The sequence below is a fragment of the Poecilia reticulata genome, linkage group LG18, assembly GCF_000633615.1.
Source record: "Poecilia reticulata strain Guanapo linkage group LG18, Guppy_female_1.0+MT, whole genome shotgun sequence".
NCBI classification, from domain to species: domain Eukaryota; kingdom Metazoa; phylum Chordata; class Actinopteri; order Cyprinodontiformes; family Poeciliidae; genus Poecilia; species Poecilia reticulata.
Genome location: NC_024348.1, coordinates 20,416,620 through 20,429,369, shown reverse-complemented (window position 1 = coordinate 20,429,369; position 12,750 = coordinate 20,416,620). Strand labels below are relative to the sequence as shown.

General features: G+C 40.5%; 1 protein-coding gene across 1 annotated transcript in view; it reads right to left on the bottom strand.

Annotated features, from left to right (window-relative positions):
• Positions 1-702: 702 nt before the first annotated feature.
• LOC103480892 (FTS and Hook-interacting protein-like) overlaps positions 703-12,750 on the bottom strand; it is a 19,501-nt gene continuing 7,453 nt past the window's right edge. The window contains exons 5-17 of the mRNA XM_008436093.2: positions 12,575-12,746; positions 11,716-11,827; positions 8,617-8,718; positions 8,227-8,283; positions 7,932-8,018; positions 6,010-6,177; positions 5,653-5,732; positions 4,865-5,037; positions 4,682-4,793; positions 2,501-3,741; positions 2,144-2,322; positions 1,948-2,068; positions 703-1,194 (exon numbers count right to left, since the gene is read on the bottom strand). Coding sequence (XP_008434315.1) covers positions 962-1,194; positions 1,948-2,068; positions 2,144-2,322; positions 2,501-3,741; positions 4,682-4,793; positions 4,865-5,037; positions 5,653-5,732; positions 6,010-6,177; positions 7,932-8,018; positions 8,227-8,283; positions 8,617-8,718; positions 11,716-11,827; positions 12,575-12,746 — 2,837 coding nt within the window. The 3' untranslated portion in view covers positions 703-961. The remainder of the gene's footprint in view (positions 1,195-1,947; positions 2,069-2,143; positions 2,323-2,500; positions 3,742-4,681; positions 4,794-4,864; positions 5,038-5,652; positions 5,733-6,009; positions 6,178-7,931; positions 8,019-8,226; positions 8,284-8,616; positions 8,719-11,715; positions 11,828-12,574; positions 12,747-12,750) is intronic.

Sequence of the window (12,750 nt, the reverse complement as noted above, 5' to 3'; positions counted from 1 at the left end):
TTAGATGCTAACTGAGCTAATGCTACTTCCGCCGGTACTGAATGTGAAACCACGGACCCTAGACAGCTGCTACCCGACCGGACACAGCTACTTGCAGAACTACTTACCGGATCACGCAGTCTGACCACAGGTACGTGTCATTCATCGTTTCATTTATGAAGCTGAAGGCAGCAACACCAGCAGCTCCTACGGCCAACTTTTCCTCCGTTTGGTCCTTCTCATCTTCATCATCTCTCGTGTTTTCTAAATTCCTGTCGATTTCAACACGTTCCGGTTCAAATGAAAAAAGGCTTAAAGACGTTACTCATCGCTGTTTGGCTGGACGGAGCTAGCGAGCTCAATCCGACCTAGCATACACCATTTACCCAGAATGCATTGCAGAGTAAACGGTATTTTCTTAAAATACCGTTTACAGTACTACTACAGTAACTACTACTGTACAGTACTACAGTACTACTACTGTAATGTTTTTACATCCAAAATAAATATTTAGCAAATAAAGTCTATTGTTACAATAGACTTATTATTTATTTATTGAAACTTTTTGTTCTGTTTTTGTTTATTATGGACCACATATCTCTCTAAATAACGTTTGATTGATATATCTTTAAACTGCGACTTGTTTTAGGYTGTAAAGAAATTTGTTGTAAATAATTTCACCAACAATTTCATGCAAAGATTCAAGAAAGCACAGAAACTGATTTTCAAATATTCCACAAATTGATACAAAATTTWATGTCAATGATTTTCAAAATAATCTCCATCCGAACATTTTATAAATATAATCTATCTTCACATGGGGAAACATTTTCAAGTGCTGTCAGGCAGAAAAAAAACCAACACAATTTAAATGTAGATTTACAGTAAAATCTTTTGAAATTGTCCAGATAAGTTGCATAAACCATCAGGTTGATTCGTGATGAAGTCTTCTGCTAATGATCACTGATCAGATTTTCCTGCATCATTCCTCTGAACAGCAGTCCACCGCCACGCTGTGCTCCTGAGCGATGGCCGCCAGCTCCTTCAGGAACTCGGCGAACATGACGATGGCGAACACTCGGCTCTTGGCGTGAGTGGGGACGGCGGGGCAGGGAGGTAAGACGCTGAGGGGCGGCAACGGCAGGGCGTTCCTCACCGAGCCGTTGGGTCGAGACGGATCCAGGATGATGTCTCCGCCCTGAGACTGGAGCGCCTCTGAGAGAAAAGATTAGACAAAATATAARACCAACTGAATAAGTCCTAGTTCCACTGGCAGATTATTTCACTAATACATTTTCTCCATGTTTAAAGTGAATCTAGTATTTTTCCATCAATATTCAAGAATTATTAACTTCACAAGAATTAAAGTTTTCATCAGCATTTTACATCGTCGCTGCTTAAGTTCCTCTGTCACTCAAATTTATTMGATTTTTTTCAGATTTAACGATTTTTACTTTAAAAATTTCCTAGAATATCTGTAATAAAAAATTATTAGCTTAGCATTTGTTTCATGATTCAATGATTTAAAGGTCAGAATTAAAAGAATTAACAAATTAACTAAAAGATTYCCTTGAAAGCCGGGCAGGTTATGGAATAAAAATKAGACAAATTCMTCCAATCCAGAAAAASAGTTTAAAACTACAATGAAAGACGACATGGTGCTTGAAAGGAAACTTATAAAGAAACGAGGGCTGGTTCAAAATGTTTTCAGAATGTATTTGGTTAAATATTTCAAAAAAATACATTCCTGTGTTTTAGAAACTATCAAAAGTTTTCTTAAACGATCAAATGGTCCCATAAATAAAACTTCTAGTTATTCTAGCTGCCAGGTTGGGTCAATGCCATGAAGACTTTGTATCCAAATGGRATAAATTTTWAATTTATGTGCTTAAAAGCAAATTGACCAATACTTGTTGGTGTTTTTCAACCTGTTCATGCATGTTTTGATGTTTGCTTGTGTTTATTAACCTCTAAATTTTCCATCCTGGTCTTTAGCYAACAGGAACCTCCAGGCCTGGGTGACCAGAGCGGGATACTCAGGCCTGTTCTCCACGAAGCGCTCGATCTGAGCGTGCACCGACACCAACACCTGCAGACACGGTTTATACACCACTGTCACGTCTGAAACCGTTTCAGAAACTTGAACCCGGTGCGCTGGTGCTACCTGGTATAACGTCYGCACGCTGTGCTGGTCGTGTGTTTTTGTGCCGAGCAGGAAGGACCTCAGCAGAGGTTGCGGGTACGACGCCAGCTGGGCCAGGATCCCCGTCACCAGCAGGTTGACGGCGATGGAGTTTTCCAGAAGGTTCTCCAGTCGGGACAACAAGACGCTGATGAACGGACCTGGTGTGGTTGGAGATTACAGGGAAAGAGAAAACCGAGGAAATCTGGTAAATCTGGACGGAGAGAATGGCTGAAAAAAATCATAGTTATGAAATAATAAATGAATTTTGTTCCACTGAAGCACATTGCATCMCGATCTCACCATTTCTGGTTCTGCACTGCAAAAACACACACAAACCTGTAAATGGACCTCCTTGTCTGTTGCCGCTCTTCTCTTCCTCCTCTTCCTCCTCCATGGCTTCCACCTCTCCTTCCTGCTCTGCTTCATCCCACGAGGAGCTAAACCCAGAGACGAGCTGCTCCTCCTCCTCCTCCTCTGCCAGTTTTTGCCTCAGCGCTCGGACACGCCTCCTGAAAGTACCGACGTCATCTGTGATGTCATCACCGTCAGGCTCCACCCCTAAGGAGAGCATGAGCTCGTGGTACTGGGACAGGAAGTCGTTCTTGGAGATCCGATTGGCGGGAGCGGTTGAATTTTGGGTGTTTGTTGCTGAAATTCGAAGYGGCTCTGGTTCTAAATGTCCGTTTGTGAGATTGTTTGTCTCTGGAGACGGAGTGACGCCGGTTTCATGCSTTGACTGGATGTKACCGTTAAACGTTGGGATGTCATTCTGGAKGCAGTTTTGTTCAAAAGACTCAGCTTCTTCATCAGAGTCATCAAATTCGCTGATGACGTGATTCTTTACATCAAAACCATTCAGTACAACACGCGGCTCTCCATCTTCCTTTTCCTTCGTTCCAAATCCCTCACTTTTCCTCCTCGCTGATCTGTCACAATCTTCACTTTTCCTCCTTTCCTCTTTCCCTCCATCCTCGCTCCTCCTCCGTGTCGACATGATGCTGTTGACCGTCTCCATCACCGTTCTGCCTGATTTCGAGAAGCTTTCAMGYGACTGCCGGTTCGCCGCCTTGATCCGCTCAAACAGAGYCGTCTTTGTGTCCTTCTGAGCGACCAGATCGTAGACGATGACGTCGTCCTGAAACTCGGACTCCTCTACGTAAGMRCCGCGCACCAGCTTGGTGGCGGTGAGCCTCATTTCCTGGATGTGGCGAGGGGGAAGCGGCGGCRGAGGAACGGGTGAAAAACTGCATCCGTCTGGCTCCACAAAGCCATTTGATACATTAAAGATGGCTGACGAAGAGGAGAGATCCTCCTCTGCGAAGATGTCGTCCCACTCCAACTCCATGGCAGAGCTGGCCCTGCCCGCCTGGTTGCTAGTGGAGACGGTATCCGAGGACGACGGCGTAGGGGAGAGGGCAGACGGAGGGCGGAGGACGACCAGAGAGCAGATGGAGTCGCTCTTTATCCGCTGAATGAATTCCTCCTCGTCCTCCAGATCGTCTCCTGGCGTGTCGGAGCGGTAATCCTGAGGCGGTGGGTCGAAGCCGTCGTACGCCGCCGACCAAAACCTGCAGGCGCTAGAGACAAAACACACTCTGTATGCATAAAATACTCAAAAACTTTCCCTTAATCAGTTCTGGAAAATCATTTTGATTCTGCATTCAACAGTAGCCTTTTAAATATTAACAATATGGACATGTTGCATGTTATTGTTTACACAAAGCTGGACGGCAAAAGGACGATTCTTCTACATCACCGAGTTGCCATGGTAAAACAACTCCATCAACAAAATGAAACCTGGAAATGCAAGTATTATTAATGTAGTGCAACGCGACACAGCAAAGAGAAAAATAACAGAAAAACCGTTAAAGAACAACTCAAAATCACTTTTTAATCACTCTGTGTGTGTCGGCTACGCTACACACTGACTCGTTGCCATAGCAACTGACAACAGCGCCACCATATCTATCAGGATTCAACACAAAGAAACACTCAAACATTTCCCACAAGAAAAAACATTCAGTCTGTTACAGATTAGCTGCAGCTGCTATTAGCTGAGCTAACACAGCAGTAAATTTATTTATATATGTATATATTATTTATGACAACACTCCTTACAGTTTCATCTTTATGTTGTAATAAAAGTAATAGCAACATTTGACCAACAAATGGAACTTAAAAACTATATTTTTCAGTTTTTGCACAGCAATACTCTGCTGGACCAGGTCAACTAAATTGATGCAAAGTGAAGCAAATATACTTTTTTGTCACATTTTTATAAAAAATCTTTGTTTTCCTTCTGTTAAAAATAAAATTAAATCTACTTTTATGCTTCAAAAATCTCTTTAAAAATTATTTTACTGCTTATTTGTCCTGATGAAGTGCACATTTTGAGGAGCCAACAAAGAAAATTTTAATTCTATGTAATGTTTGTTATATTTTTTTATAAAACTCTAAACCACTGCACTTTAGTTTTCTATTTTCAGCCACATTCAGAAGCAGGTCAGACCAACTAACCTGCAGGAAATGGAGATCGCCTGGCGGGCGTCCCAGAGGTAATGGACGTAGTTAACATCCATCAGGAAGTCTGACCCTCTGCTGTAGCCAACGCTGTCTGAAACCGACAGGTCTGACACAAACACACAGTCAACATATCTGCCTCCTAGAAGGTTTTTCTTCATGTTTTAAATCCACACCAACCTGCTGCTTTCGGCCAGAGGATGTGCTCTGAGAGGGAGTGTCTGTTGTTGAGGTACATGGGGCACCAGGAGGGCATGAGGAGCAGGAAGGAGGCGGCGCTGGAGGAGTAGCAGTCTCTCTGCTTCAGGGAGCAGAGCTGCTTCCTGCTCAGGTGGCTGCAGGGGATCAGATACCTGAGGAGAAAAAGCAGCACATCTGCTGGTTTCAGCCAGGCAAGTTTAAGACTTTATTCCACCCTCAATGAAATTTAAAACAGAAATAAACTATAGGGGATGTTTGGGGGAACTTGCTGCATTACAATCAATCATAGCAAAAACTGTGAACCCAGCTTTCTGCCCATGATTGAGACGAAAAAGCTAGCTAGCAAAGTGAGAAAGGGAGCTAGCAAGGCAAAACAAAGTTAGCTAAGGGGGCAAAAAAGGTAACATGGGAGGAAAACAAAGTAGCTAGCGAGGAAAAAGGAAGTCAGCTGGGTGAAAAAGCTAGTGTAGAGAAAAAGTAGCTGGTAAGGAAAAAAAATGTAGCTTGAAGCTAATTGCCACTAACCTTAACCACCTTGGGTCACAGTATTTAAGACCAAGTTAATTTTTTTTATAAATTTGAGACATTTAAGGCCTCAATTTTAAGACTTTTTAAGGATGCATAGTGGAACAGCCAGTCTGCTCATTACTGCCCCCTGTGGCCATTTAGGAGAACGTCTGCTCAACGGCTAGATGAAAACGTTTATTTTAACATCTTTAAATGAACAAAGATAGTACTGGCCGCCTGTGTGGACCTTTCAGACTGACCTGAACACCAGCTGCAGCATAACGTCTTCGCAGAAGAGACCAATCAGAGTCCTGAACAGAGCCAGAGACACAGTTCCTAACTGAAAGCAAACAGAAACAGGTCTGAAACGATTAATCTGATTAATTACAAAATAATCCTCAAACAATTTAGTAAATGATTAATCATTAACTGGACTATACAGACTCAAAAAAGACAAAAATAATAGCACAATCAGAGCAGTAAATGAAAAACTACACCAGAAAAATAACATGTATTACATTTTAGAGGAAACAAATTAAACTCACCATTAGCTGCAGCTCTAGTCAGAAACAGCATGAGAAACAGGTGATGTGGCGCGGTAACTGCGAGTGTGTTACCTGGAACGGCGTGTTGACCCTGCTGACCAGCGTGTCCAGGATGTGGACGTTGTCATGACGATGCAGCAGGATGAAGGACAGGAAGTTCTGCAGGAGGGCGGGTTCAGAGATGGAGCGCAGGAACAGATCCAGGTACGCAGTGGTGGTCATCACTTCCTCCACGGTCAGCTAAAGACGCAACAACCAGGTGAGAGGAGACGGACAAATACCATGTCCATCATCAAACTGACCCTCAGGGACAAACAAAGCTGTTTGATCTAAATTTAATCTGCTGCATAACATGGAGACAGATTAGAGATACTTTCAATTTCTCTGGATTAGTAAAGAGAACAATGTTAATGACGCACAAGTCAAACAAAAACCTTCAGAAAGCACAAAAAAATAACTTTTTTAAACATCTAAGATGCCGTTCCATTACTCCCACCTTCTGCTGTGCGCCCTCTAGTGGTGAAAACATGTTAGACATAAACCTTAGCTGCCACTTGTCTAAACCGTAAAAGTTTGAATCCAAGTGCAAGAAGAAAAAAAAAGTCAGCCATCAAAAAAGAAGACATTTATTTCTGCCAAGATGCAAATCAAAGGCAGAATGAAATATCCATACTTGTATTTTCTAAACACTATTTCTGCTCTTGTCTTTTGGGCCAAGCAAAGACCTTCCCAGCATTTACACAATAAATGTGCAGAAACAATAATCTATGGAAGAACATTAGGGCCACCAATTTAAAAATAAAATAAAATTCTGATTTTTTTTCTTCAGAATTCTTTTTCCTCAGTATTTTTTACTTTTTTCACACAGGTCTGTACTTAATCTCAGAATTCTAACCTTTTTCTCAGAAATGTATTTTTTTTATCTCAGTATTTTTACTTTTTTCAGATTTCTAATTTTAATCTCAAAATTCCAATTCTGATCTTAAAGTCTTCCCTTTATTTTTTTGAGCAATGTATATCAGTGACGTGCGGTGAGGTTCATAGCTGGTGAGGCACCGACTTAATTATAATCGGATGTACAAATCTAGACCCCCTGCATGTTATTGTTTACATAAAGAAATTTCGCGCATGCGCACAATGCTGGAGGGCAAAACGACTATTCTTTAACATGTGATGCTTAGCCGCGCCGCAGAATAATTCTGTTATCTCAATCAAACTTAGACATGTAGATATTRTTAATTTCGTGCTGTGCTTAACAGCAAAGGGAGAAACCGTTAAAGTACAACTTAAAACCACGTCTTTCTCCCTCTCTGTATCAGCGCAGCTTCTATATGACTAGCTCCGTTACTGTCTCTTACTCTGCAGTTGTACAGTCACAATATCTGGGTTCATGAGCGCCCCCAGCGATGAGGCATGAGAACTGCCTGCCTCACCTGGAATCTGTTCTCTGCCGTTTCTGATCGCTCCTCAGCACACAAAACATGTTACACACACAGTTGGTGACAATAAAAACTCAGTACATTAAATACATAAGATGAATTATGGAAAATCTGTTCATACATTAAAGGTTTTTAACCATTTTATTGGCGGCGTACAGACAGGAGGAGCATGCTCTCATAGAATAGCAACCGGTGCAGTTAGCGAGAGGTTGATCAATCCCAGGTGAGGCTCAGCTCGCTGATGCCTCACCGGCTTCGCTTCTAACCATTTGAATGGGAAAATGCGAAAATTCAGCGATTTTGACGAAAAATAACATAAAATTTGGTAAAACTAAACGTAAAATAGGTCATTTATAGTACAAACCACAGGGTGAAAATATCTTTATAAATGATTATATTATTATATATTATTTTCCATGATGACATGGTATATATATATATATATATATATATATATATATAAGTGGACCTAATCCTCTTCCGTAGTAATCAGCCCTTTGGTTGCGAAATGAATTGGTACTTTTTGCTGTAATTTCCTTGTCTACATGTTGTTACCTTGTGCAGAGCAGGAGCGAGAACCGGAACGAGGAATCCATTGTAGATGTAACTCAGCAACTGGGAGCGGATGGAGGGATGGGCCACCTGAGGAAGAGGGGCAGACGAAGTATGACCTGGTTTTATGTCATAACGCGGCTCATAAAACCCAAATATCTGGGGACATACAGAAAATTTGAGCTCAAACTGTGACCTTCTGGGATGTGAAGTGATTTAGGTTTATGATGAGCCTCATCATAAACCTAAATGTGTTGTGTATGACTGAACATTTGGGTGTTTTAGTTCTGGTTTTCACCTTGGTGACAGCACTGCAGAAGTCCAGTGAGTGCAGGAAATGAACGAGAGCTGGAACCTGTTCACACAAAATAAGATTCAATTATTCACACACATTTTCTTACAGCTAAATAAGCTCAATATTTTACACATCATAAGATATTTTTGAGAATTTCTGTCTATTAAACCAACTATTTTGCTCTATTATTTAAGAAACTTCCAAACTTTTGAATAGATCATTTTTACTGTCACTGAATTTACTCCATTACTAAAAATGAAATTATTCAGCTGATTTGACCCCATCATCAGTTACTGAATAGTGGTTGGTTGCAGTTGTACTTCTGTATTAGTTTATTCTTTACAGCACAGAGGCCGGTGTGAACTGAACCTCTTTAAAAACACAGATTCTCACCTGCTGCCAGTCTGCAGACTCCAGGCAGTGCCAGTCTTCACTGTAAACCTGCAGCCTGGCAGGAAGAGACGAGTACAGACCAGACAGGCCGGTGGCCAGAACCTGCAGAAACACACAAACAGGAAAATTCACGTTTCAAACTGAATGAAGAGCCTGAAACCTTCTGCATCTAAACGTCAAACCTCGACTGTAAGATCTGAAGCTTGAATAAAACCAAGTTTCTTCTCGTCCAGATTCTCTTTTAGCTTCAGAAACATCAACCAGTGGGATGCAGTTAACAAATAACTTCCTGTAGACACTTTACTGTGTGCTGGCGTTTCTGTCAGTATTTTCAGGTAAAACCCACAGAATCAGAAAAACACACTCAGAGGCTTTCATGCAGATTAAATTCCTGAGCAGATTAGCAGAGATTTAGGGCAGATTGAAGGAAAAAACTGATGGCTGGAAAAGATACTGAAGGGAATACATTCGACTTTTTAGGGAAAATTATAAATAAACACTCGAATTATCCTTCAACGTTCGATATAAATTACCCTGAAAAGCAGGAAAAAGCAGGAAAAAGCTCTCCAAGCGGCTCCAACTGAAGAAAATCACAATATTTAAAGTTTCCGAGATCCTGAATATGAGGTTTTTATTGTCTGCAAGTTATGATCATCAAATTTATAACAAATAAAAGCTTGAAATAGATTCACTACTTAGTGTGAACTATTTAGAATAAACTCATTCATTAAATTAAAATATTATTAAATAGTTTTTGATTAACTCTATAACCAACTAAAACTCAAAGATGGATGTTCTTAATCGTGATAATTTCTGTTTATAAAAAAACAGTTTATAAAACAATAACCAATAAACAAACTGTGGCCTTTATAAAAGTATGTTTTCCTGCTTAAATACTTTTAATCTGACAAAATTTATCACAACATATATTCTAATTGACTATGACTGCATGTGAGTTTCACTTTTTGAACTTTCCTAATTCAAATTATCAATATTAATAGATTATTAATAATATTACATAATTTATAATATTATAAATTATTCAGATTCTATAAACCGTTTTAGCATGTTGACAGTTTTCATGGTTTTGATTGTTTTCTTGTTTTCTGATCTTATAAAACTACGAAATTAAGACGAATGCAAAAACCGGTTCAATAATTTATAAATTTGTGTTATACCAAATCTGTTTTAAAATTATTTTAAAGATTTTATTTGTAAAAATGTTCACCGTAAAAGATAATAAAAAAAATGTTAATCTGGTTTTGGACCGCATGAAAACATTCAGAGGGCCACCAATGGCCCCCGGGCCACACTTTGGACATCCTTCCTCTAAAGAGAACTAACAATTTTCTGGCTAATTTTGATTTTTCATTAACTTTTTATTGTCAAAATAAGACCTAGACTAATATTTCTATATATTTTATATACAAGCCAAAACATTTTTCAAAGATTTTATGTTTTACTAGCACAAATCAAGAATAGCTAAAGAAAGAGACAGAAAAGAGAGAATCATCATCTACATGAGTCTAAACTTCATCGTCATCATCCTCCTCGGTGGAAAACAGCTGCAATCTGGAGTCCTGTTAAAAATCAGGCAGCCATCCAATCATGTGCAGCCTTGTTAATCCCCGCCGGCCCAATCCCTGGCTGATTTACTAATCTGCTCCCTTCAGACAGATTGAGGTCAGAGTGTGGTCACATGGGCTTAAAGCTGGAAAACTCCGACACCGACACGCTCACAGGTGGCACGTGCAGAGCAGCTTGAGCCGCCTCTGGGTTTCATGTACAAACCCTCAACGTCTCCGTTTTCTCCTTAAACAAAAAGGTCAAAGCACAAACTGGTGACCAAGGAGCCAACATGGCKGACACAGCTAACTCATGGTTCACTTATTTTAGTTTTATTAAACTTCTCTTATTGTCTTATGGTCACAAAGTTAAATGAATTCATCCTAAATGTTCATATTCTTACTAAGCCTTTCAGCACTGCAGTGTTCAACCCAAGCGGAACTCCAGCACATTTGGTCAGCTGGTTTTTTAYTGCTATATGTGCTGTACAATGGCTGCTGGAAAAGACAAGAACTTCGTTGCAGACTTGCCATCCAGAAACCACTTGCTGCATTCTTGTTGGTTGTGCAGGAGGCTCTACTTCTGCCTTTCCAAGCTGTATGGTTGTATAATTGCCCATCTGTTTGCAGCCATTTTCATGTGTGATTGTAAACGTTGGGCTTAAAGGGACAAGAAGCTGTAAACAGCTAATTCTGAAATGAAATCTCATTACCTACGAATGATTTTGTGCAAAATAAATTATTGAACATGTTTTGTATAGACCAGTGGCGCCCAAAGTGGGTCTTGGAGGGCCGGCATCCTGCATGTTTTAGTTCTCTCCCTGGTTTAACACACCTGGATCTAAAAATGGGTCGTTAGAAGGTCTAAGAAGAACACCGACTTCCTGAAAAGGTTGTTACTACCACCAGGGAGAGAGACATGCAGGATGCCAGATCTCCAGGACCGACTTTGGGCACCACTTGTATAGACAATAGACTATCATAGCTTTTGATGTTCACATGTCTCGGCCTATTTTTCCCTCATTTTGTTGTCTCCTTGGATTTCCCTCATTAGTCGCCTCGGGGTTTTCTTCTCCCTCTCTGTACACATTCAGTCTCTGAGGAGGCATTACGAGCTCATTACTTTATTACGTAACTGGTRATAATGAGATTACAATGCAGAGGGGAGATGAATGTGGGAAAAGCTCATGCAACACAATCCATTCATTTRAACAGCCGTTTGATTCATGGAAATCTGTTGAATAATCACCAATAACWTTCTGTTAGTGAAAAAAGGGACTGCTTTACACTAATCTTAAGCATTCAGTTCTCTTTTATTTTTCTTTTCTAACAGGTGTGTGAAGGATAAATTAGYGTCTTCGGTCTGAAASATTTGGCTGATSTAATTTGAAAGGAATGCCTGAGATTATTTTGGCAGAAATGGCCATGAAACTGTTGTTGCCTTGACATGAACCATCAAGGACTTCCAGCATCAGCGCTGAAGGACTTTTATGTAATTATGTTCTTGTCTGTGTGTGTCTGTGTGAACCCTTACAGGACAGAAGTATGTGTTTTCTGCGATGTGCTGAGCGACTCGAGGCTCCGAGGCCGACAGAGACATGATGAGCAGCAGAGCGTCTCGGGCCTGCTGGCCGACCAGACCCTGCCTGAAAGACAAAAACAGTCACTTTACACCAACAATATGCTTTCATTCACCTGCCGCACTTTTCTGTTACCATTTCATGTAAATAGTTCTTTTTTTTTTTTTTTTTTTACAATTTTCAATGGTTTCTTTTGGACTCTAGCCGAGTTTTTGCTTAATTTCTGTCCAATACCTAAACAATTTCACTTACAGTAACTCCTTGCAGGTTTTCTTAAACAACTAAACATCCGTCATCTAATTTGTTACGGAAAAGACAAAGAAGACGACATTTTTTCAATTTCTAATCACACAAACTTATTCAAGTGTTTCATGTTTACTGAAAACTGTATTTATTTAGAGAAAAAGAGACCATCCATCCATCCATCCATCCATCCATCCATCCATCCATCCATCCATCCCCACTAAGTAGAACAACTTTATAACGTTTTGTTTTGCATCAAGATGTGCTTTGAGCCAAATCATCAACAAGTCATATAAAAACCGAGTTCATATGCTAACATTAGCTTAGCGCTTCAGCTAACTGCTACGCAGGAAAAAAAATTGCCCGAAGAAGTAATATGTTTATTCAAAACTTTGCTTAGAGACAAAACACTGACACATCAGTTCATCCATCCATGTTAGATTTTAGCATCTCAGAATCAGTAAATGAGTAATCTAAAATGATTCAGATCGTTTTGATGACAAACAAAATCCTGACTGGGATTTTGTTTGTCATCCCAGAGCTAACGACTTCGACGTCGTTAGCTCCTACCTGTGTGTGTAAGGTATGAGCAGGGAGAAGAGCAGGAAGTTGGCCGCTCCCTGGTCCTGACTGGTGTGGAAAAACAGTTCCAGCACCGACGGGTCTTTGACCAGAGCCACACAGAGCTGGTTGAGCAGCTGGACCAGCTCGGCCTCCACCACCCCGCCGGCGTCTGCAGGGAGCAG